Source organism: Pseudochaenichthys georgianus, chromosome 15 (genome assembly GCF_902827115.2).
Source record: "Pseudochaenichthys georgianus chromosome 15, fPseGeo1.2, whole genome shotgun sequence".
Taxonomy (NCBI): Eukaryota; Metazoa; Chordata; class Actinopteri; order Perciformes; family Channichthyidae; genus Pseudochaenichthys; species Pseudochaenichthys georgianus.
Genome location: NC_047517.1, coordinates 29,429,309 through 29,452,467, shown reverse-complemented (window position 1 = coordinate 29,452,467; position 23,159 = coordinate 29,429,309). Strand labels below are relative to the sequence as shown.

Below are 23,159 nucleotides of genomic sequence, written 5' to 3'. Positions count from 1 at the left end.
GTGTAATTTGTGGACGTTCACGTCATAAAACCACGGTTGACAAACACAGGACAGGACGGGGGTGACAGTGTTAGTGTTAGGTGAACAGTGATAAGACACAAGAGCAACAATGACAACAGCAATGCTTTGGATTAGTGAAAAAGTTAAAAAAATCACAATCTTGAGTCTCAGTGACAGAGTGATAATGGACAAACACTCAGTGCAATAATTTGTAAACAAAATATACACATACATACTTCACCTTGTACTCTAGATCTAAAGTGGAAACGTTTTCTGTTTTGGTTATAGTCATTAATTTTCAGTCTTACCTCATTTTTTTTTAATATACTCCATTTATATGTATATTTACAGAACTTATCAATACATTTTTTTAGAGCGGTGGATACTACCACAGGGTTCAAAAGTAAAAGGATTATCTAGTAAACATGTTGCTATACAACTCTCCTCAAAGTGCACGACTGTGATTGGAAAGTGCATGAGCCTGCCACCACCATCTCACTGTTATATCTATTCACACATCGAACCATGCTCATTAAGCAAGCACACATCAAAACCCTTCAGCTCAAATCTTCACAGCGCGATGCAAGCACTGCAATAACATGTGTACTGCATGACACGTTGAATAAAGCACAGTGGACTGCGGATAACTCATTAAAGCTACAGACAGCAGTGTGGTATATGATCCGAAGACAGTAAGTGCAATTTAATCAGATAATAAACACTCGCCTCTCCACTCACACTTCCATTGGCTGGACGCGGGGTGGCAGGTGTAAATCTGTGACTTCGCAAGAAATGGGCTGCTTGAAGAAATAAACTTTTCCTTGCTTCTACTTCTGAATAGAGACATAAGATGATTCCTTAAAAACATGAATAATAAACAAGATTTCGATTTTCTTGCAACTGTTATGATAAATAACATCGATCCAGTTCTAAATGCAAATACTTTCTGGACTTCCTGATGAGATTAGGGCACACATAGTCTTCTATTTACATTAAGATTTGGTTTTTTTGGGACAGCTTGTAAACCACCAGCTATTTGGGGTTTGGGTTTTTTTCTTCCTGTAGTGTACACACATCTTGCCAACCAATATTGTCCAAAGCTCTGCCCATTCGGCAAGATTGTACTTGTTGCTTAGCAACACTGGCTTATATAACATCAAATCAAGGCAATTTTGAGCTTGTTGTACCACGCAAAGCACAGTTAACTACTTGAGTAATTAAACAGACCAATTAGAGGTTGTCTGTCTTAGAAAGTGTTGATTCAGAAGTAGATTGCAGGCGTGGCAGTTGGAACAACGTTTTTTTTTACAAGAGAAGTTTGATATTTGTATTTGTGCTCTTCTCAACTGGTTTGAAGTAGGTGGAGTCACATATTTTAGAGCATCCATCAGGATTTATCAATATTACTTTATGTTGTCCAGTCAAATCTGATAAGACCACAGGAACAACAGACTAGTTGAGAGTTTAAGTGCTAAACTCTTAATAAATAAACTGCTTCCCAAACTGTAATCGTTGCCTTAGAGTCAAAGATATTGAACATCATACATATATATGCAACATTTCTTTAATGTTCTTTAACATATATCCAAATAAAATCTATTTTTTAAAAAACGTTTGGGCTTGTTTTAAGCAGGAGGGTATTTACACTGCTGTGTGTGGCTTTACGTCACCTGACAGTCTTCCTCTAGCGAGTACAGTATGCAGCAACACGACACATCTGGGTCACAATAGCCGTACATTTACATCCTCAGGCTCAACGTCGAGCACACAAATGGCAGTTCCACTTGCTAAATACACACACACACACGCGCGCACACACACACACGCGCGCACACACACACACACACACAGAAACAAAATCCAACCCACCTCCAGCAGAAATCATTTTCACACCACACAAGGAAACATCACAATCCAGATTCTTTATGCATGCAGCGTGTGAACACACTATAGTCCTGGTTGACTAAGCTCTTGTTTCACGATCACAGGTGTTTTTTTGCAGAGTTTACATTGAGATACATGAAGCCTTTTAGCCTGACAAGTTCATGTTTGAGCCTTCACTCTTTGATAAGAGTAAAAACTGGAAGCTGACATCATTTAAGGTTGAATTGCTCCTTCATTGTTCCCGTCTGCATCTCTGCTTGTGAAATAGCTCCTGGTGACACATCCTTAGTACATTTGTGTGGTTACAAGTTGCAGTTGAGTTATGTGTAATGTCCCATGGCTCATTATTCTGTGTACAGTGCAGCTGTGTGTTAATGAATATTTACAGTACCACCGAAAACAACTAGAAGAGAGACGTAGACTTGGCACTGCTTCAGTATTATCACATAAACACAGACTGCAGAGTCTGTACAACTGTTATGAAGTGTAAGTGTGTGTTTGTGTGTGTGTGTGTGTTTCTGTTGCTGCCGTCCTCCTCCTCACTGTGTGGGAGAGCAGTCGTCTAAATCCAGCAGCTCCCTGACCAGTCTCTCTCCAAACTGCGCTCGGCTGTAGCGTTTAACCGTGTAGGCCTCGGACATCTTGTAGAGGATGTACGCGTTGTTGATGGCGATGCTGACGCTCAACCAGAACACCTGCTGCCAGGTCTTGTTAGGCTTATGAAAGATAAAGTACCTGTGGGAGGAAAATATATAATTTTGCTGAACAAGTGTCCAAGAAAACATGAAAATGGCAAGTCAATTCTTATCAATAAAGACCTCAATATGCGGCTGATTACAAGCAGGGGCATAAAGGATACAGAGTTTTTACTTTGTGTTTTGTGACATGATGAATGTACTGTAACACTGGCAAAAGAGCTGTTTAGGTAACTGAGTGTTGTCAGTTCAAGCAAAATCTATTGTGTTGCAAGGACATCCCCAAAATACCGAAAAAATGACAATTTCTGATATCCTTCAATGCCAAAAATGCAAAGGAGAGAAATTGAGGGAAAAAAGCAGCAACTCATCAAACATTGGAGAAGTTGATCGTATTTTTTGAGCTTGGAACATATCTTAATCGATGTATTGATTGTCAAATCAAAGTATGGTCAATCAACTATTGAGCTCAAATAAAATAAATTGTAACAACCAACACTTTTCATTCAAATACAGCATATTTCTCTACGTTGAGAGTCACCTTGGTCACCTAAGCCAATGGTCATAACAGAACAGGTAAGGATATACAACAGTAATGTTGCTGTTAAGGGAAGGATGTCATGTTCCGTCTAAAATCGGATTGATTAGGCAAGAAGAAGCAGGTCAAATGTTACACGGTCACATACCATCACTGAATCAACTTGCTATGCTGTACATACTTGCTGTACTTGTCGTCATATTTGCAGATGTAGCTGAGGTGCGCAGCAAAGGCCTCAACAGCCAGGGGACAAGTGATCTCCCCACTTTTCCTCTTAATGATGATACCGCCACAAACAAACACAGCACAACATGAGAGTGAGACACAGACAGCAGATCCCACTGAGGAGACTCGTTTTCTTAAGACTATGGGGCCACCTGAAGGGGAGAGGGAAAGCAGCGGGTTCATTCATCCTCTGCTCCGTGCAGGGCTGCTTTGTTTACTCAGTAATGGGTCTTATTCACTGCAGGAAAACGCACAGGGGAAACTATAACATTAACAATGGCTCCGTTCCATTTGAGTCGCAGTAAGGCCGTGACAGTGAGCCAGCGTGCACGATAATTGGGGACGTGTAAATGTAAATGTAGCCATTAATAATGTTAGTGGTTACACGTGTATAACTAATAACATTTCCTACATGACTGAATGCTCCACTGTTATTGGTGTTTGCTTCAGATATTTTACCAAGGAAAACACATCATCTGTTCTGGGTCAGATTTACGGTGCAAATGTTGTACCGAAATAGTATAATGAGCCACTATTACGTATGTTTAGACTCTTCTCTAATTTACCTTCTTGACCATAACTGTCTGGCAAAATCCCTTCCAAAGGAGATTTGGAGTTGCCAGTATATACTTTATTTTACAATCTCATCACCTAGTTAAGATAGCTGTGAACTAAATCCAGACTTTAGTTTTTAAACAACACGCTTGCTGAAGCGTCTGTATGTAACATTTGTGATATTGAGCTATATGAATAAACATTGATTGATGGATATGTATCTGGCTGAGCTTAGGAGTCACGTTCAGACATAAATTCATATGATGTAATCTAACATTCAACTTGTTCTACTCTTGCCAACCTAGGATCATTTTTTTTAATTTGCAGTGTTAACTGTTATAATGAATGTTCGTCCGTCAGAAGAAACAATTGTTTTATTTTATAATCCTTATTGATTGTATTGGAAACTCATTTAGTCTCCTTTTAGTACAGCGTGAACAGCAGTTGGCACACACACACACATCACACACACACACACACACACACACACACACACCACTACACACACACACACACTACACACACACACACACCACACACAACACACACACCACACATCACACACCACACACACACACACACACACACACACACATCACACACACACACACACACACACACACCACACACCACACATACGACACACACACACACACACACACACACACACACACACACACACACACACACCACACACCACACACACACACAGATGGGGGAACATCAATCATAGATAATAAACAGTTTAATTGATTCTGGGGCTTGCCTTCCACATTCGTCATTCAAACAGATTGCAAGCCTTTTCAACTGAGTTTAAGACCGAACAAATCGCATCCAACGAGGTGGATTAGACTATGAGAGAATATCATGATCCTTCCGCTCCTGGGAAATGGATTATCATGGATTAGAAGCTCTCATTGATTTTCCCTGACATGAATACTTAAGCATTTGCCAATTTCACCTGATGGTAACATCCAGAGCTGACGGTAAGCTTACTTTCACTGAAAAACTTGTGCACTAATGCATATTGTATGTCTCCTGTCAGAACTATAAGCCTTTAAATATTTATGATTCAGTGAGACGCATACACCTTTAGTTCTGGGTGCAGGAGAGCAGTTTACCTTGTTTTGTCGGGGGATACGCGTTGGTGAGGAACCTGAAGTGTCCCTTGTTGTACCAGCTGATCAGCGACATGCTACCCTTCATCATGACTCGTGATTGGCCGCGCTGCGCTGGCGTGGAGCTGCACACCAACATGTTCTGTGGTAGACCTGTGCAGTCGCTCTTCCTGGTGCTCAGGCAGGCCACAGCAGTAGATATCTGGAGAGGGATCAACGCAAAGACATCTTAACATCTGAACGAATCGTTGTAACACGGAGATATTCTATTAGTATTTTCACAGATGTGAGAAACATTTGTATAGGTACTTATTTAGTATGAATACAACACCAATTTAAGATTAAATGATTAGTAAATTAACCCATGAGTCGGTAAACATACAAATTATTTATTTGGATGATTAGTTCATCATTTGATATTATTTTCCTAAGGATTGCAAACAATTCCTGATTTCAACTTCTCAAAATCGTTGCTTTCTTTTATCATTTTTCCATGATATAAAAATACATATTCTTTGAATTTTTGGTCGGGCAAAACAAGACATCTGAACATTGTCAACTTGGGCTTTCAGAAATTGAAATGGCCATTTATTTTCTTAGACTAGTTTGTGATATTTAAAAGACCAAAGTGTCATCGATTAATTAAAGAAATAACCAACAATTCGGTGGAAGAAATTCAAGTAATATAATTGTTAGTTGCCCTAGTAACATCAATGATAAAAAGTGTTCATCCTTAACTGAAACAATAGTCCATTAATCAATTGGGTAGATGAAGGAGAGATAATCAGCAGTTATTTGGATACTTCTTGGCAATTGCAGATTCTCAGATATGAGTATTTGTTGAGTTGAACCACAACTAGGAGAGCAAACTCCTGCAGAGTGCTTATCTCTCTCACAGCTGTACTCTCTTATTTTCATACGGCCTCTGTCCTTCCCTCGTCTTTTGTCTTTCCACCCATTCAATTTGTTCATTTCTTACATGGATGAGCAGTGGCAGAACAATCATGTGGCTGAGTGCTGCTGATTAGTTAATGATCTCAATTTGGAGTAAGATTTGTATCTGTACAGTACATTTTTGTATGTGTGCGGCCCAGAGTAAGTGCTTTAGAGATGATTAACTCTGCTCATAAATCCAGAATGAAAGAAAGACAAAATGGCGGACAATGCCTTCAAAAGCTCAGGACAGATTTTTGGCTGAATGGTAGCTAATCTTGGCGTACTGCGGCTCTGCCCAATTGAGTTAAAATGGCTCGTCTCTAATTGTTTAGCGAAAGAGCATTTGTGATATGTATATATATATATATATATATATATTGTGAATGTAAAAACTTGCCCTGATGATATCGTCAAAGGAGTCACATCTGTTATGTTGATTGTTTTTTATCTTCCTCCCCTATTCAGTCATTTTTATCCTTTTATGGCATGTTGACATTGTCCCATATCTGCTATTATTACAATAGGGGTCACTGAAGAGTATCTAAATGTGACTCGCCCTAACCACAACAGGATATAATGTCTTCATAAAATGTGCCTTTGGTATAATGAGCATGAAAATCAGAGCTCTGTGGAAACAATCTTCAAAGATAAATTATCAGCATGAAATATCGCAATTTGCTCCATAACTGTGTGTCCTGTAAGTCAGTGATTCTCAAATGGGAGTACGCGGACCCCTAGGGGTACGTTGGGGTACTGCAGGGGGTACGTGAGATTTATATTAAAAAAAATAAAAATAAAAAGTGAATAAAAAAAATACCATGCATAATTACAAAAATAATCTTAGTACAATAAGTTAAATAGAAAACACAATTTTATATAAAATATTCCTAGAACCATCAAGGGGGTCCTCATATAAAAATGTCAAATTGGTGTATTGTATTTTATAGTTTTGCATAATATATCATTTTGTTCATTGGTTTGTTAAACAGATATTACTTCAGTTGAAAAACTCCTTTGAAAAATCAGTTTCAATTTGTTTTCTTTTTTCATGCATAAAATGAAAATATCCTTAGTTTGTTGTAAAGGAGTTAATAAATCACACACTGAGGGAACATCACTATATTGGAATTATTTGTATAGGCTTTTTCGATCAAACATTTTCAGGGTCGGTCAGGGGGTACTTGGCTGAGAAAATGTTTCAAAGGGGGTACATGACTGACTGAAAAAAGTTTGAGAAGCACTGCTGTAAGTAACAGAAAGACAAAAAAGCCTGTTTGGATTCAGAAGTTCTTATTGTCAGGTGTTATACTGTAAATGGTGTCTTATTAAAGTGTCTGCTTTTTATTGATTTATTTTTAGCTATGAAAAAGCAAAGTACTTCTAGCTGAATCTCCCTTGATGTATTGCGCGTAAAAAGACAATTAACAGTCTACAGCAGTGCATCGCAGGATGGTTAATCTTGCAAAGAAAAAAAAACATCCATCCCGACAAGTCCCTACATTTAAGATTCAGTCGTTAAAATGGATTATTCTTAAAACAAGTAGGCTACAAATTATCAATGAAATCAGAAGAGTGGCAAATTGCTTGGATTGTTTCTTAGGAATTACATGTAGACATAATGCCTGTTGTTTACAATGTCAAGCAACTTCTTAAAACATTTGAACTGGTTTTAGAAACGTTTAGGTCCCAAGCTGTAAAACAAAAGCATAACATAACAAATACAATACGGTCTACTAGCATATGTTTGCATTGCCATATGAGTCATGCTTGTGCTTTTACACACTCTCATGTGATTAAGATGTTTCACTTGGGGCACAAGGACAGATGTAGAAAAAAAGTGAATCATTCTGACTGCATACTTTAGTGCTGTGAAGTCAAGTTTGAAAGGCAAATGCAACAGTCTGTCTCTCTTAAAGGTGGGTAGGTAAGTTTGAGAAACCGGCTCGAGATACACTTTTTGTTATATTCCATGGAATGCTCTTAACATCCCGATAGCAATGAATATATAAGTGCTTTGACAAAAAAATCCATAAAAAATGTCATCTGTGGAAGCTGTAGTACTGTGAAAAGCACGACCAATCATTTTAGCCGGCCCGGCTAAAACAACTGGATGGCCTACCTGCCTGACCACTAGAAGCTCCACAACGTGGCGACCTATCAGTCCCATTCAGGAAGAGTACTTTTGGTCACTCATCATTCTCGGTCATAGCAATACAAAACTGGAATTCTCTACCCACTCAAATCAAAGACATACATACTGTACACATACCACCTTCACAGCTCACTTAAAAACATGGTTCACTGAGAACTACACCTGCACACACTAGTCTGTGTTGAGTATGGCGTGAGTGTTACATGCTGTGTTACATGCTGTGTTACATGTTGTGATCATGGATGTTGCCGCTCGTTTCTGTTATGTGATTGTGATGTGCTATATGTGACATGTACTGCATATAGTAACATGTGTTGTTTATTGTTCTCTTTTATCCTCACACCTGTATCTACTTGTCTTTCCTCCTTTTTATTTTATTTTATATATTTTCTTATACTAACTAATGCTCTTGATATATTGTAATTTTAAGGGTGTCTATTACCATCTGGCCGGGGACAACAGCTGGAAATTAGCCATGTCGGCTAAAGCTGCACCATTTACTGTTTTTGTGACAGTTCATCGATGGGGACTGTCCACAGCACTATAAATAAATAAATAAACTAAACTAAACTAAACTGTCAGCCTTCCATCTGTGCACAAACTTATCTCGTGCCCTCATTGGTCATGTGCGCATGCGTGTGTGTTGGAGGAGGGGCTCTGTAAGGAAGTGGCAGATTTTTCCCGGCGGTGTATTTTCAAATTCTAGTGCACTCGAGCCGGTTTCTCCAAAATTACCCACCCCACCTTTAAGTGTTTGACGCTTTCGTCACAACAACACGACTAAAGACAAACAAACAAAGTATTAAGGTAGTAGGGGAGATCGACTACACTCTGTGCACCAAAGCAGAAACAGGTAGAGGTTGAGAGATGACAGAAGAGGAGAAGGAAGTTAGAAAACAAAAAGGTGTTATTTAAACAGTATTACAAAGACAGAGCAACAGATTTATGATGTTATCATTTGTTTGTGTACCTTGTTTGCTGAATTCGGTGAAGAGTCCGAGGCTGGTGATGGACGGCCCTGTGAAGATGATGGTGTTCTTGCCAGAGATGTTCTGGCAGAGCTGCTTGGCCACCAGGCTGTGGGAGCTGAGGCTTATTCTTCAAGGTGGCCAGGACAGTCTGTGCCTTCCTTCAGATGCACTGAAATCTGCAGCGTGGGCAGAGAGACGACAACGTCCATTAAACAGATATAGAACCAGCAATCTTTACCTCAGTTTTAAGCACCATTTTTATTTTCCTCTTGATGAGAAAAATCTGCAGCTATAAGTCTTCACTCTCTGCAAAGCTGATTTTACAATGTGTGATGTAAAAAAACAAAACAGCATGTTCACATTCCTTTAAAAATCCAGTAAAAAAGACAAATATGCATTCTCTGGTTGCACCGGAAAAAAACTAGATTTTGCTGTAAAAATATCTATTTGGACTCAAAACTGCATTGGGGATGGTTCATAATAATAAAAATGTATGGTAAATATGCAGTTTGAAATATGCCAGAATTTCTCCTTTAAGGCAGCAACCATGAATTGCATGCCTATTTGAGTCCGGAGTGATGCATGCAAATCCCCCTTCCTTTCTCCCAGCATTTTTCTGTTATCTCTCTATGTTTTATGCTCTCATAAAGGCAAAAATAAATAAAATAATCACATTTTTGCCTGATGTTGGTGCAAAAGGAAAGCTCAGTTGCTCTTCCTTTATTGTGGGGTTTCTCTGGGGAGTTTTATTTATAAATAATTTGATTAATGTATATATTTGGATCCTGTGGAGAACATGAATGTGCTAAAGCTAAACTGATGTCTTCTGTATTCTGTCCAATACGGTTTCGATACTGAAAGCTAAGCCTTAACATGTGAAAGATTCCCAAACTATCTCCAAACTGTTAGAGTGGGCAGAACTATTTTACAGTGCCCACTGGAGCTGTGAATATTAATATTTCATGACAATATGGCCAGATGTTGTTTGTGATATGTTGCTCTGGATCAAGGCAGACTGAACAGTACTTCTCAGCTCAACACACTGATGCCTATAAAGATCTCCAATAAACATTGGCTTCCAAAGAAAGTCAATATCAAATACACAAACAAATGTCCATCCACAGTCCAGTGTCCTTCTTGAACTCATATACCTGCAGTTGTTCACGAGTGGAACAGCATTAGCCTGATTAGCCAGCATCTACGTCGAGCCTTTAGCTATTACACTAAGTGCTCAGTGTGTGCGTGTCTTTATATGTGTGTGTGTTTGTGTATTCCTGTGTGGTTCACTGGCTAATGGAATCTCATTGATTCACTCCATTAACTCGTTTTATTTCTTGGATTTTTTTTCTCCCTCGACACAATTCATTTAAAGAGGGAAGATCTCAGTGCAGACACACATCAGCGGGGCTGGTAAAGACTGAGTGACGGCCAAACCCACAGGTCAGTGTGAATGTAATGCTTATTTGTTTTAAACGATGGGATCATGGGTTATGGGCTTCTGTGATGCATATGCATGTTTTACACAGTGGATTTGGGATTACAAGAAATATTATAAATTGTTTTATTTATTTGATAATAAAGGAATTGATAATACAAATGTAATAAAGGAATCATTTAAATTCTGCTCTTGTTTGGTCCCCTCTACACTAATGTGGTTCTGGACCACATCCAGACTAAAGAAGAACTTCTCCTGCAGCGTCGTCTGGTGCCTGGTTTTTCTATTTATAATCCTCTGCAGTTTTTTTTTTAAGATGATGTATTATTGTATTGATGTTTCCTGCCAGATTCCTCTAAATGCAGAGTAAAGTTTGTCATTGGGCAGGTCATTCTCAAACCTGAACAAGAAAGGCTAAATTATTCTCCTGATCTCATACAAGTATCATACAAATGAATGGATTACTGTTTAGTGCTCACTGAAAGATTCAAAAATCTGTTCCCATTGTGTTTCGCCACCAATGCTTACGATGGCAGGACACATTTCAAAGTCCTCATTCTGTTGACACTTAATTAAAATGTGAATCTTTAATTCAAACCAGGCATCAATGACCTTGACACAAGATGAGAAAATTCAAATGTTTTAAACACTTTTAGGGAGACCAATATCCTGTACCAAGAGATTAACACAGAAATATAGGATTTATTTTCCTAAAAATCTTCAACTTGATAAGAGAACCGCATGATGTGACCAACTTAGACTGCCAAGGCCTCATCATAGATTCATATAAACTTGAAATGTATTTCAAATTGAAAAAGTCTTGCTTTTATCGCTAGAAAACCACTGGAGGAAAATGTGTTGTGTAAGTGAACATCCTCTTAGCGGTGCAAACTTATGTGTGTGGATGCTTGTGTATTGAGAAAAGTCCCTTAACAACCTGCATTTGCGGAAAAAATGGTGTGCTATCACATGCAGTTGCAGTCTGACCGGGCATCGTGTTTCACAAGCTCAGGCTCAGTTAGCAGGTTTGTCTCCATCATTTGTCGCCAATTAGGAAATTGTTGTGTTTTCTTCCTCTGTAATGGTCAGGTCTGTCAGTCCTCCTGTGTCTCTGGCCTCAGTTAATGTGTGTGTTACATAAGTGAGCGGCGCAGGACTGGCAGGTTGCGGTAAGGCACAAGGTTGTTAGTGAGCAGAGCAGCCCTGCCTGAGATATAACACAGATGTAATCCTGAGCCAGAAGCTACTCAAATCTAAAACACCAAAAGAAAAATCTTACAACCAATACTTTGCCCAAAGCATTTCTCCACTTCTAGCAGAGTTTGATCATTTAAAAAAAAATCAAACCTTGCCTTTCATGCTTGTGAAGCGTGCAAATATTCTCATTGAAATTCTGAAAAGTTATTTAATTCTTTCAAGTGAAGGCAAATAATTGGCTGAATGAAAATGATGAACAGAGACCAACCTGGGAATAAGATTTGAATTTAGTTATGATCAAAGGTGTTTTCCAAAACGCCTTTTCGACTTCAGACTTTTTCTTACATTTCCTGATGTAAAAGATTTCTACCATGAGTTTTGAAAAGCACCAGCTTTAAAATACCATCTAAGCAAAAACACAAACTTCTCCCACTTCGATCTTATTACACTCAAATCAGAACTTAAACTTTTCAGTTTTGTGAAGGCTGAGTACACTGATATGATAGTGGTTTTGCTGCTACCTGACAGATGCATCCGGTGGAGGTACACTGTCGAACCCAGAGGCTGAACTTCCTCTTCTTCCTCTTCCTCAGCCTCTCGTTCCGTACAGGTGGTGATGGAACACCCGGATCCTCGTCTATCAACGGCTCATGAAGTACCTGGAAACACACAGAGGCAATGTTACATGTGTTTCTCTGATTTGTATATAACCATGTCAGAAGTAAAGTACACGATGTGAAATAGCTGGCCTTGAGATGGATAAAACGTGTTTTTGTGTTGAGGCATAATAGCGAGGTTGTGCATGATGTAACATAACCGCGAGTGTTAGAGAGAGAGAGAAGGCAGCCAATCAAAACTCTTCACAGTCTTTTATGTGTTTGGGTGGCAATACTGTTGAGAGAAAAAACAATGTTCTTGGCAGCAAAACACAGACCAAAACTGAACAGAACTGTCTGCAAGATCCCTTTAGAAGAATGGCTTTCATTTGTTTTTATTGCTTTATTCGTTGCTTGTCTTTAACTTTTGCATATTTAATCCGCTCCAGTGTTCTTTGTCTGACTACAATTTTTCTTTCCATTACTACTTATGAACAAAATAAAGTGAAGACAGTAGTTTTAAGGTCTGCTCTTGAGTATTCTAGCTTCAAACAAATTGAAAAATAAATCTAAATAGACAAAACATGACTTCGGGGAAAAAGACTCTCAAAGAAGCAAAGAGTGGTTGTTCTGTCTGCTAAACATGGTGCAAGTAGAATCAGATTACAAATAAAATGACACCTAAACACATACAAATACAACAGAGGACATTAACATTTAACATATATACCATGTTCATCAATCCACCTTTAAAATAAGGCAGCTAATTGTAATGAAGGATGACATAATTAAAGACTTTTTCCTAATATCACATTCCTTTTTTACTTCGTCAAATAAGTAAAAAGATACTTCCCTTAGAAACTGAAAGTTAAAATAATATTTGTCATTTGGTTGGTTGTTCCTGAAGTTACTGCAAGATTCTTTGCTGTTGTAATTCATCCAATACAATCGATAATGAGGTTGGTAGAAGTGCCAAAGTACATTTTAAAAGTAGGGTGAACTGCGCTGTCTTCCTCTTGATGAATTATGTCCTTGGTCTGCTCACTGTCTCTTGATAAATTGGGATGGGTCAGACCAAATAATGAGGAGACATTTTTCAACGGGGATTAAAGTATTAGACACATTCCACAATCCAAACACACCCAAACAGGGCATTACCACAAAACCAAACAATATCTTGGATGATTACACTAGCACGGTAAACATAAATCCTGGCCAAATATTTCCCAAAGACACACAAACATATATTTGCATTTCAAATGTCTCTCGGCTCTCCCTTCCTCCTCCCACACAGACAGGATTTGACTAAAGCTAAAGCGAGCATTGACCAACAGCTGTCTCCTGCGCCAGGACAAAGAGCGAGAACTCATTTCCAATTCAAATATGGTAATGGATTTTTACAATGGAAAAATTAACGAGGCTATCTAGCCACTTGATGGATGACATCACCCAAACCATAATGGCCTATTAGAATGAATCTCATCCTGTTGCTACTAGCACTAGTTTTTTCCTCTTGGTGCCCAGATATCCTCTACACCGGGAATCCTAACCGATGCAATTGTTGAAAACAATGTGGGTTTTACATTTGCACATTAATGCTGCTGGTACATCATTTGGCCAACAGGTTCACTGATCCCTTTGAGTGGACCAGTCAGGAAGGGGATATTGATCTATCCGCATTCACTAGCTGTCTCAGCAGGGGAAATATCTACAACCAAGATTGTACACGTGCAAATCAATACAAGCAGTGCTCAAACAGATTATCCATCCGAACTGCAAAACTGCCCAGACCTGATGCAGAGCAGAAAGGGCATCCTTTTTCCATCCGATGTGAAAATAATCTGGACATAGCATGCTAATATTTCAGCAACCAATGTCGGACTACCTCATATTTCACACACGCACACGATGTTGAATAATGCTTTGTGGCAGATAATCCAGGTCACACTAACTCAATGTAGATAAAATATCCTGCATAGTTCTTGTCATTTTAAAGAATGGAGCTGAATTGATTGTACGATACAATTCTGTAAGTTGATCAAACAGAATTGTACCAGCCTAAAACTGGTAATAATCTAAATGGATCTTTGTTATTTAGTTAAAATGCAACCCAAATCTATTTGTTCCAGCTTCTAAATTGTAAATATTTGTTTGTTTTATTCTATAAAATCACCTAAATATTGGTTGGTTTTGGACAGTTGGTATAGATGTTGACAATTTTGGAAATTGTAGTGACCATTTTACACTATTTTGTGAAGATGAATTGATTAATTAAGAACAAAAACAGAGATCAAACACAAATCATGACATTATCTTCTTCCATTCCTTCTGTGTCAGTCATTACATGAGCAGATCACTTTCAATCGTCTGGGAAGCAAGAGTTTTATTCTGCCATTTTCACTATCTGGGCCCTCTTCTGCCCCTGGCACAGAACCCAACAGATAACACAAACTGTGCATCGAGATACACATGCACCCCCTAACTGCTTACGCACACGCTCTCTGACAAACAGTCTGCCCTGATTCCTTTCAATTGAGTTGTTTTTAGACCCAAATGGATAGAAAGCGTTAAAGTTGAAACCCCTTAATTACCTCAAATCGAAATAAACTCATTATTGGTTAACATCAAAAATATTCATTGTTAAATGAGATGTGGATGTGATACGAGGATGGCCTTTGCTGAGTTGCTAAGAGCCTGTATTCCGAATGCATCACAGTACCGGCATCACCTTTCATAATGAAGATGATGTTATAGCACTTATCCAGCAGAAAGGCAATTAATCAACTCCTTCCCAGCAATTAATTACATTTTACCAGCAGGGGCAGGGGTGGCATAAGATCCAATTGGATGTACAAATAGCCGACCCGGGTGCCCTCCTCCTAACCAAATCCGAAGATGTCAGGTGATTTGTATTTGTTATCTTCATGGAAGAATAAGCCGAAAGAGAAAGCTCTCAACACTGTGTCCTGACTGTTATGACAACCAACCACATGAGTCACTGCCAAGTACAATTATAATTACTAATTTAGGAGGAAATAATATGCTATGCATGCCTGTCCTTCTGTGAACTGCCACAACACAATCTTTAATTACACACATTTAAGCTTGTTTTCTTCAGGTTGAAGTTAACAAGGCTGATGATTGCTTGTGTCTCTCTTTGTGGAAAGGATATGGATTTGATTGATGAGATAACACTTCAATCAGTTTGTTTGTTTGTTCGTTCGCTGCTCTTTTCAAAACTGTAGTGCTGCTTTTCATCCAGAGGAGAAAGAAAAGTAGGAACTGAAAAAAAATCCAGCCCACCCAAAATAGAGTAGCAAGGCTGGCGCTCCAGTGGCCCAGTTGCATTAATGTGACTGATACAAACAGTGCAACTGAAAACAGTCAGACCTAAAGTACAAAAGGACTGCCTACACTTATGTACAGGCTTTGTTCAGGGTTTCAAACTGCGCCTCTTTGCAGGAGCTACCTGGTTGCTCTACATGGGGAGCACATTTCCTTTTTCCTTTTTATTTCACAAGCAAATTAGGGAACTCCTAAGCTACTATATTACAATTCAGTGCATGTACATGTATATACATATACCTGAGGGGTAAAACAGTGATCTGACAACGTGTGGCTAATATTTAGACTTAAGAATGTGTCTGAGCATTTTTTTCTGCTGAAGTGGACCTCTGGATGTTTCCTCATATTTCTTGGAATACTTAATGAGAAATTAAAAAGGAAAGGTATAAAGCTTAATGTCAACTGTGCTGTTAAATCAGTTTGACCTTTGGGTGTTCACTAATAAAATGTAAAAAAAAGGTATTGAACGGAGAATCAGTACGAGGAAAAATATATGTAAATATATGCACAAAATAGCACCTAGCTGTCCAGCGTATATGCAATGCTTAGAGAGAAGCAGTCCTGAGGGAGAGAGCACACACCTGTGTCTGTGAGGGTCTGAAGGTGCAGCTGAAGGACTGCTGCAGCGAGTCCAGGAAGGGCTGGATCTTGTACAGGCCCTGGTTGCTCCCCTGTGACGGCCGGAAAGCCACAATGTGGAAATACTTGAGGATCTTCTCAAAGCGCGCCTGGCTCATCTTCAGGGCGATGCTCTGGTTGCTGAAGAAGCCCGAGCTCCAGATGCTGAGCACGGACTCGCAGCGCTGCACACTGGTGGAGGTGACGAAGCCCAGGAAGGCCTTCATCTCCTTGGTTTGTGACGGGACGCCAGCCCTCGTCTGAGCCAAAGCGCTCCTGGAACTTCTTGGCATACATGTTGGTCTGGGTGACCATGTTCTGGATGCAGTTATCCGGGACGAAGAGCTGGAAGAAGTCCAGGGCTGTGGCGCTGGACGTCATCTTCTGAGCAGGGCCTGAATCAGGACAGCAAGGGGGGAAAATGATGATATGAAAACAGACAGATTGATAGAGAGAGAGTCCCATATGGGCTTACTCACAGACACAACTGTCACTTAATCCTAGTTTTCAACCTTTGGCACAATGCCTAGAGACTGACTCAATAAAAGGTTTATTTTTTGACACACAAAATTAGATTTTGTTGAGCTGTCACTGTATTTGCTGCGAGGGAAGCATACAAACTGTTTCTTTGGACAATGTCACTTCATTAGAAAAGAATACGGAGGAAACATCCATTCTAATAGGTAGACTTACATCGTATAAATAGTCTTAAAATACACACTTTCACAAATAACGCTGTGCTTTCTTGATGGAATCAGCCACAGAAGTATTTGGTTTGAAAGGTCACGCGCCCAGGGCAGCGGTAGATCATTTACACAACATGACAGCCGCCACACTGTGATCTGTGTCTCAGCGTGGCTTTTCTACGCTTGTCGAAGGTTTCAGTGTCTCGCTGCTTTATTGTTATGGCACACAGGGAGTCAAAAATCATGCTCTGATTCCGTTAGTCGGGGTCAGGAGGGTGCATGAAGAAAGAGATCTGGAAGTCATACTGTCAGTAAAGCATCAGCTGACGATAAAGGTTTGTTTAAAACAGCTTTTCTTTTAACAAAAGATGAATGCATCTAACATAGCAGACATTCAAGTAATACACAGGGAAACTGGTGATCTTAAATTAAGGGGTACATTGTAAGGTTGAGCTAATTAATATTTAGTGAAAGGTTCAATTAAATTGATGGATAATCAAATAATGAATTCATTTATCTTATAGCTTTAGAAACAGTTACTTGCATAAAGTAATGGGTTAACAATTGAAATATTTGAAAGTAACTTTTCTAACTGGTGAAAAAGTTAAAATAAAATATTTGTTATAATTATTATAGGCATTAAGCTATACGTTATGGCTGCATTCATAAAATAGATAGCTGAGAAGAATTGATTAATAATAAAATAAATGGCAGCATGTACTTTCATATTCTAATTCACTAGTTTACTGAGGGGAAGGTGGCGTTTACCGCCCATTTAAAAGCAATTTATCTGCTAGCTTTAGGTGTTGCATTGAAGCTACAAATCAATCCACAATGCAACAACTGGCTTGTTGTGTTTTGCTCTTGTAATGAATTAGAGATTTTCTCTAAGGTTGTTAGATCCGTGAGAGGAAATTTGGATGTCGAGTAGAACAACTTCAGGGTAAATTGAACAGCACGATCTCATTATCCCTGAACAGCGTAGAACAAGGTTTCTCTATCCATCGTCTCTCCTTTCCTGAGCGGTTACAACCACAATCACGATGGCTTCAGACTTCTAATGTTGAGTTACAGATAATGTGTGCAGGGTTTAAACCTTAATTGTTTAAACAACATGTGGAGGAGGACAAGAAGAGGAAACGAGCAAAGCACACCCACAGAACTGATGCTATGCCGAGGCAGAGACAGCAGGAGTGGTGTGCCACGAGCTGACATCCTCTCATTTGCATTCCATTAGACTTGAAAGCTGAATGAAAAATCGAGCATGACTTCCCCTAAGCAAGCCACTCCTCCATCAAAAACATGAGACATTCAGATGTAAGGCCAAACGATGCACAGTGACTCACCTCGAAAATACAAACTGAGGAAGAACTCATTATTTGTTACGATAATGGACTGTTTTAATCTGTTCCTCTGTAGATCTACCAGCTGATCTAACCTACATCATGCTGATTAAACGGAATCAAACACTTACATATTCCTTCTTTCAGACTACTAATATTAGCTAATGTCTCTGTAGATAGAAAGGTTCGACATATCAATTTCCCACATTACACAACTCGCTACTTGCACCTACAAACCCAAGTAATCCCTCATGATGATCAGCTGTTGTAGTATTTATATTTGCTGAGGGACACACGTCTGCCTGGTAGAGGTTTTATAGCCATGGATTTGAGAATGAGAGATTAATGTGTTTAGTAGATAAACCCTTCCTGTAGACGAAACATGTTTTAAGCTAGCGGAAATTACAGAAAGACCACATGGATTTGAAAGCCATTTCTAATTATTTTCTCAGACGAATCCCAGCTATGGCCATACTGAAATGCAAGCAAATAAAAATAGTAATATTTTTATGTCAATAAACTGTATGTTATATTTGGATTGTAAAAATATCTGTATTCTGTTCTGTGCATCAGAAAAGTGTAGCAATGCAATGTGATCATTTTAGTCAATGTTCTATCGTACACTACTATGAGGATTTAAGAGTCAGAATTTGGGATGACATAACTCAACAAAATCCTGAAATTAAATAAATGATTGTTTATTTTTTCAAAAGCCTTAAAAAGATGTCCAGATGGCTCTTGTTGTTAGCACTTATTATGATTTATCCAGTAACATACTGTACGGTATCAAATGGTCAGTTATATGTGAATTTGACAATGCAAACATGAGCATCTGATTGTGATTTATTTCCCCCTTTATTTTCTTTACCTTTTGTCATTTCTTTAATTTGTGATTAATACAATACAATTCAACTGTAAGTCAGCACACCCCTATGAAAATAAGTGATATTACCTAATTTAGTGTTTTCATTCCATCTATGGACATTTATTATTATAAACATTCAGCATGTTTTTTGTTTTGTGAATATTTGGATAAGTGTGTGTTTCTTCCCCTCCGCTACCGGCCTCGTAAACATACCTGACAAGACTTCTATTTGTATACATGCAACCTTCACTGTGTTTGTCTGTGTACATATTTTTTCAAAATGACTCTGCCATGGTACAAGGCAACAGGCAAACAGGACACACAGACGGAAATATGCATAGTTCTTTAATTCCCTCGAACATCAGGATAAATTGTTCTATATGTGGAAGTATGCCTCATAATCCTTGGCTTGGGCCTTTGCCTCAACCTCTCAGGGGCAACAGTCTCTCGCTGAGATGAACAAAACACCTCACCTATAAATCTGACCTTGGGCAAACCACATTTGTATGCAAGCGGAAAAAAACTCAGCTAGCTTATAGACATCGCTGCTGGTTAAAAACCAAGGAGGAGCTGCTTTACTGTAAACAAACCAAATCCACTTCCAGTTCGTAAGAAGTTGACTGGATGCTTACTGACGGTTGCTGATGATTTATGTACGGGGTGCAGTGTTTAAGGAGGGGAGCTGTCACATTAGCACTGGGACTGTGTCAGCACCGTCTCAGCAAGACAGTGAGACAAAGAGACAGACAGAGAAATGGACAGGGAGGCAGACAGGCAGGTAGATAGCTAGACTGAGAAATCCAGACATGTGATAAACATGTCACTGAATCCACCTTAGGGGAAAACCTCATCTAGTTTAAGCAGCTTACCATCGCGTGCCATTAAAATCAGAGAAGCATTTTTATGTTGATATGCCGATGCTCAAGATGCAATCTGACGTTACTGCTACAGCTGATAAAATCAGAGTAAGCTCTTGAGGTCTGAAGTGAGATTATGCTCCTTTGCTGTCCTGCTTCTATCTAGGGGGGCAGCTCTTTATCATCTCCACCCTGATGCAAGATGGCGAGACCACACCCACACAGGCCTTGTGCAAACAGACACAAACTGTATCCTTAAAAAACAGACCCGGCTGGCTGTACAAAGCAGACGGACACACCTGCTGCTTCACAAGCATAGGTCAACAAAGCAGGATAGAGCTGGATGAGTCAGTACAGAACATCCTAAAGCCTCGCCCAATTACCCTTTTTGGTGCCCAAACTCATCTACATTTTGTTTGGATTATTTTGGTATTGAAATATAAACCACTCTATATCTGCCCTGTCTCGCAAAGCAGGATTACTGAAGTTAGTTGGATAACCAGGCTGGCTGAAAACAGAGCTGTTCTGGGTTTTGTTTGGTGTCCTGTCCGGTAATCCTGCTATCCGGGACAGGCAAATAACACCACCTCAATTTGGGAGACATAACAACAGTAAACACAATAGTTTACAACTTTTATCTGATGTCTTGATCATATCAGGTCTTTTATTTTTAATGTTAAGCCTGAGCCTGCATATATTTTCCTTTTGCATTAAAACAGCTTGCAAAAACAAATGTTTGCATACAACCAATGCAGTTTGCATGATTTTCTGTGCTTTCCTCACCATTTTAACTACAGTCAAATATGTGCTTCTATACATTTTACATGAATGCTGCAATGTGTGTTTCTATGAGCTAAAATGGAGCTTGGTCCATATCTGCTACAGCCATATGCTGATTCACCTCCAATGGTGCCACAGTGCAACATGTCACAGTGGATATTGGATGGCCTTTACACCCATTGCTAATGCTTCACATGAGGCAGACGTGTTTAGAGGGGGGAAATCGAAGCAAAGCCTGACAGAAGGCACTGCACTATACACCCACACCCTCCATTCCCTGATACATATTGTATAGTGTAAGTGATAGATAAATGGATAAAAACTGTTCTGAGAAAGAGACAGTCAGTTTGATAGATGTTGGCTAGCATTGGGGTTTAAACAGAATGCTTATCACAAAGACAGAATGAGACAAAAAGAGAGACACACAGACAAAGCAAAAAGTGTGCAACCAGTGCCTTGTGACTAATGTTAATATAGTTATGAGTTCTGTTAACTAACTTGATGCCACAATTTGTGCATCTGCATACATAGGCCTTCAGTACACTATTCATTATGCAATGTGTGTTCATACTGTATATGTGTACAACCAGGAGAGACATCATGCTGATTCTCTGAACTAAACAGCATGTCTCCCTGCCCAGAAACATGAACACGCCCTCACACAGGACAGCATGTGAACCACAGCACCAAGGGGCGAGGTATCAAAGGCTAAGCGTTAGTTATTAACCTGATACATCAATTAATGATGCAGAGTCATGCTTCTCTTACTGTCACTCACTAGGATGCACGCACACACCGAAAATGAAACAAGCGTCCAGTTGTTCCAAAGCAATAGCCTTTTGTGTGCTGTTTTGGCACAATGGCCACAGAAATGTTCTGTCTGACCTGACAAACATGAACAAGGACTGTCTCTCCATCACACACACACACACACACACACACACACACACACACACACACACACACACACACACACACACACACACACACACACACACACACACACACACACACACACACACACACACACACACACACACACACACACACACACACACACACACACACACACACACACACACACACACACACACACACACACACACACACACACACACACACTTCATCTGCACATTACCCTATTCGTGTTGTCATGAATCATGTCTCACCATATGTCTCTTTGAAAGGCGGCACCGTGACATCCTGCAGAGTCTCCGTCCAGCCTTCCTCCTCCGCCTGACTACGGGACAGGGCGCCCGGGGGACCGCCGCTCCCTCCGGACCCCCCACGGTGTCCACTGCCCTCCTTATCGCCCCGTTTCTGGTGGTGGTGGTGGTGTTGTGGCTGCTGCTGGTCCTCCTCACCCACCTCGGCTATATAGTTGTCGGAGTCGGAGTCCCCGGAGGTGCTGTAGAAGGGATTGTCGCTGCTGTCATCCCCGGACTCCCCGAACACATCGTCGGATATCTGCAGGCTCTCGTACCGGGAGCGGGCCGCTTCCAGGAGAGACAGCGCCTTCCGCCCGCACTCCGCCATCTCTCTCTGTATTGATGCTCCCCTTCTCTCTCTCTCTCTCTTCCTCCCTTTCTCTCACCCTTCCACTACAGCAGCGTGCAACTGTCACGATGTTGCAAGAGCTTTACCGTGACCGCTGCACCGTCCCCTAACCCCGGTATGAATATGGTCCTGCCTGCTCGCCGGGCTTGGATGAGGAGCCCGGTGTTCAGAAAGCGTGCGGATCCCGGGAGCGCTGTTCGCTTCAAGGGTACTGAAATATTTCCGCCTCCTTGCTCTGCCTAAAGTGCTGCGCACTGGGCAACATTATCGGTAGTAGTGGCACAGCATCCGGGTTGAGAGACCAGTGATTTCCCTACAAATACAGCAAATAGAGAGAGTAGTGGCTGCCGCTGCATCACCTGATTCCTCGCCCTGCCCTGTCGTCCAATAAGATGCATTTTCTCATAAAAAATTACAGGAGGATGGTGATGATGGAGATAAGATGTGGAACAATTATGATTATTAATGGTGAGCCAATAATACATCAAATGCATGACAATATGTATGAAATAGCTAATATTTTTCATCATGTAATACTGGCCATACATATTAAAAAAACATGTTTAGTAACCTAATGATTTATTCATTTATTTCTTATGTTGTCTTTCTGTATGACATGTTTATTTCATTAACACAATATTGTTCGTTAATTAAACGTTTTAACTGTTTAGAGTCAGACTACATGGCATAACCTCTGGTAGATTGCATGTACTGGTCATGTGTTAACTTTGATTTAATGATGTAAAATACAGTAACATCAGTCCAAATGATAGCGCGTCAACCATGGCGTCAACGTATAGCCTGCT

General features: G+C 39.9%; 1 protein-coding gene across 1 annotated transcript; it reads right to left on the bottom strand.

The window, feature by feature from the left end:
- Positions 1-1,903: 1,903 nt before the first annotated feature.
- On the bottom strand, positions 1,904-23,073 carry pgbd5 (piggyBac transposable element derived 5). Its single transcript, XM_034101311.2, is given in 11 exon segments — positions 1,904-2,619; positions 3,299-3,405; positions 5,020-5,196; positions 5,198-5,217; positions 9,074-9,185; positions 9,187-9,211; positions 9,213-9,250; positions 12,228-12,365; positions 16,229-16,501; positions 16,503-16,660; positions 21,966-23,073. Coding segments are annotated over 11 exon segments (1,611 nt in total). The 5' UTR covers positions 22,333-23,073; the 3' UTR covers positions 1,904-2,423.
- Between the last annotated feature and the right edge of the window lie 86 nt (positions 23,074-23,159).